Source organism: Vicia villosa, unplaced genomic scaffold (genome assembly GCF_029867415.1).
Source record: "Vicia villosa cultivar HV-30 ecotype Madison, WI unplaced genomic scaffold, Vvil1.0 ctg.000022F_1_1_1, whole genome shotgun sequence".
In the NCBI taxonomy this organism is placed as follows: Eukaryota; Viridiplantae; Streptophyta; class Magnoliopsida; order Fabales; family Fabaceae; genus Vicia; species Vicia villosa.
In genome coordinates, this window is record NW_026704954.1 from 418017 (window position 1) to 421929 (window position 3913).

The 3913-nt window shown below is 31.1% G+C and overlaps 1 protein-coding gene across 1 annotated transcript; it reads left to right on the plus strand.

Annotated features, from left to right (window-relative positions):
• Positions 1 to 1193: 1193 nt before the first annotated feature.
• Positions 1194 to 1772, plus strand: LOC131622006 (uncharacterized). The gene has a single exon (XM_058893061.1). It carries the CDS (start codon positions 1194 to 1196, stop codon positions 1770 to 1772), a length of 579 nt encoding a protein of 192 aa, XP_058749044.1.
• Positions 1773 to 3913: the final 2141 nt, after the last annotated feature.

The window sequence follows — 3913 nt, forward strand, 5'->3', positions numbered from 1 at the left end:
ATTTTTTTAAATTACCTTAACTGCTGACTTGGTGCCACAATGATAATGTCGCGTATTAAAAAACATGTTAAATCGATAAAAGTGAAGGAGATCAAAAAAATTTAAGTGAAGTAAAATTGAGGAACCAAAAAGTTAGATTTTGAAATAGAGGACCAAAAGTTTAAAATCACCTAATTAAAAATACTAAAAGTGTATTTAAGCCTATTTTATTTTTATTGTGTTGCATATTCTCTTTCTCTTCTCTTTTCTATTATTCCGTTGCTTCGTCTCTTTTCTTCTACCTTCTAACATAAACAATTTTAAAACTTAATAATTTATAAATAATTTTTTCAAAATCTAAATATCACAATTCACACCTCTTTTATATTTAGAATTATTCGGATAATAATTAAGATTTTCTTATTTATTTTTACGTTTTCATAGATTGTTCTTTTGTTTTAGAACAATAGATCAAATGACTAACAATAATATAGAAGACAATTGTTATAAAAGATTGTTTTGTGAAATAACATTGTTTTCTCTGTCTTTGGCTGATATATTACTACATATAATTTTAATTATAACAATCAATTAACACTAATGTTTATTGTGTAAACAATATTTCAATTGCATTGTCAAAATACATTAACCTGATAATATTGGTTTCAATTTAATATTAGTACAAATTTGTACAAATTTTTCATAAACATAATTAAATTGACTTGTCATTAAAAATAGAAAAAACACTTTAAAATTCAGATTAATTCTTATATGTGAGTTCTTCTAAAAATACCCTTTATTTTTACTATTTCAATAACATAAAACTTTTAATAGTACTTTTCCCTTTCCCTTTCATCTTATATCCAAAATACAAAATCATAAAGAGAAAATTTCAATGCACCCCTTAAAATTCTTAGTTATCAGACGAAATTTCAAGTAAGTCTCTTGCTTTCATAGATACATCTCCGGAAACACCTTTATTTTAACAAAATTTAGTTTTTTCCGGAGGTGCATATACAGATGCATTTTAAACCAGTGAACGTTGAGAAAACTTAAAATTAATTCAATTCGAAGATTTTTCTATAGGTACATCTACGTAATGACTTAGCATCAGAATTTTCCGTAGATGTACCTACGGAACTATCTGATATAGTTTGAACCATCAGTGGTACTATCAATTTTTATGCAAAAATACATATAGTAGATCGTCAATGATGACTCGTACACGCGGTTATATGAACAAGAAGTTAAATTTCTGTTATAGGGCCATCTCGGTGTTGCTTGGTAATGGAGAGGAGAGTCATACGCTTGTCCGTCATCAACTTATCCAAAAGTTGAAGACGCATAAAGACTCGTGCACGCGGTTATATGAACATGAAGTTAAATTTGAAGTGATTTACGAAGCTCTTGTTCCTTGGTTGGGAGCTTACACACCGATGCTAAATTGGATGAGATTCCCGGAAATGAGACATCTTATTGCATGTGCATATGATAGGATGTGCATTGACTTGATGCGATACGGGTTTTCGAAAACCTTTTTCCCACTCCGCACCGCACCACCTATAAATCCAAATGATGGCATAATGTGTATTGGATGGCTCGCAAAATTGAGTCATTTTGTACAAGTTTACTTGAAACCAGGATGTCCCATACCACCTACATCACCGGAATGGCTGTTTCATCATGCCACAGATGCCGAGACGGAGCCAGATCTTTTTGTTGATAGGATGCACAAATTCAAAAGATTGAACAACATCGAAAAGGAATCGAATAAGGAAAAGCCAAAATTGTAACCAACAATAGATTTAGCCGACGACAGTTCTTTTGATGTGTTTTGTACTTTGAAAGTGTAATATATGCACTCTTTAACATTCCAATATAATCATTTTTTGTCAATTATAAATTCTAATGGAAGGTTAAGTATGTGTTTATGTGTTTATAAATTCTGCACTGCTATTTTATTCAGTTCTGCTAAAAAAACATACAGGGAAAGTTTCGTAGATGTAACTACGGAAGACTCTAAATTTGAAAACTATGGGTTTGTTCCGTAGGTACACCGACAGAAACAAAATATCTAGGTTCTTTCCGTGGATATACTTAAGGAAGAGTCTGTGACAGAAAATATGTGGTCGATATTCACCTAGACTTTCTATAAATTTGGGGTTTCTATTGTTGTATTTCACACAATCAAAAAAATGTCTCAATATGAGTACAATGTCCGTTGGTTTGTCGCGGGTGTCTCCTTCTCTGACGGCAGAACACCCGGGCGAACGTTCAAACTCAACGAGTACACCTCGCTCGACGTTATCATTGACGAAATTCACTACCGCCTACCTTACGGCGACAAACGAAATATTGTGAAACTCGAGTATCGTTCACCTTCATTTGACAACGGAGGGAAGGAGGAAACGTCGTTTACAACAACATTGAGCTCAAGAACGGAGAGGATGTTTTGGCGATGTGACGAACGTAATACGGTTTCGAAGAGAAAATCGGGCTTAAGCTCGTAGCGACGGTGGAAAGAACGGTCGAGCAAATCTTAAAGATGTGCAAGCGTCCATCGGGCTATTGAGATGTAATAGTTAATTTGCTGTTGAAATTATGGATGTAATGTCGATTTTAAGCTATGAATGTTGTTTTTATTATTGAAATGTTGATATTCTGATTTCCTCTGTCTGGTTTAATTCTGTAGCTAAATTTACGAAAATGTTCTGTAAATACATCCACAGAACGTTCTCACGCCACTGCAAAAAAAGTGTTTATAAAAATACATCTATGAAAGCAGATGGACAATTTTAAAAACACACATGATACCTCAGAACTTCAATTTCAAACATAAATCCCAACTAAATTTTATTTTTAAAATCAAATAAAAAATGTCAAATTTCTACAAGGAGGCAATCAAATGCCCTCTAATAATAATTCATTTTTATAACATGTGACATTGTATAATACGGATTCATGGTGGAACCAACCTATTTATTAAGTCAAAACTTCAACCACACACATCTTCAATTTAATATCTAAGGTAAAGGAGTGCATCTACAAGCATTTAAAGACAGTGATGTCCATGATTCTTGTGAAGATTAAAGTAGGTTGCCACTTAACATGGGTCCTTCTCATGCCATAATTAAAGCTATAGGTGGGCACAAGGAAAAAGAAATATGGTCTCTTTTTTCTTTTCTTTTTTTACTTTTTCTGAACAATTTATAAAGAAATAAAGATTGGTCATTGTTGCTCCTCAATGAATCATATCATTTCTTGACTATTCCATTCTGCCAGACAATGTACTATTCTACCATATTTATTTAATTACAAGAAGAAAAAAACTAGAGTGGTAATTGATAATCCCCATAAATGGTTAAATTTATATTCCAATATTTTACTATATGTATTTTTCCCAAGCTGAAACAGTATATGTGCATGATCATTTTTAAAATTTCGAGATTATTTGGCATTTTGCTACATATTATAGTATTTTGTAAAATTTAAAATAGGTTGGTTCATGGATCACGGGTAAGGAACAGTGGCACAATTTACCATGAAATTGTTTCATGGAAGAAAAATTAAATAAATAGGGCAGTATTTGTACTCTAGAATAATATTTTACAGAAATTGCAGACTGTGACATTAATTTCATTGATGTCTTGTATGCATTACATTATTATTGAAATGAAAATTTGTTCCCTGTTTTTATAGGAGTACCTTAAATAAAGAGGGAAAAAAATAACACTGCTTAAAAAAGTTTAAAAGAATTCATTAGATGAAATTATATGTAAGATTAACCGACACTAAATTTCAATCATTAAAAGAGTTGATTCAACAGATATATTAAATTAAATAAAATTATCTAACAAATATATATCCTTTATTTATATATAATCTATTTTTTTTCTAAAAAATAGATTATTTATATGATCGTATGATAATTTTT

Coding starts and splice junctions, on each gene's coding strand:
- LOC131622006 (XM_058893061.1), top strand. CDS start 1,194: ATGACTCGTACACGCGGTTATATGAACAAGAAGTTAAATTTCTGTTAT.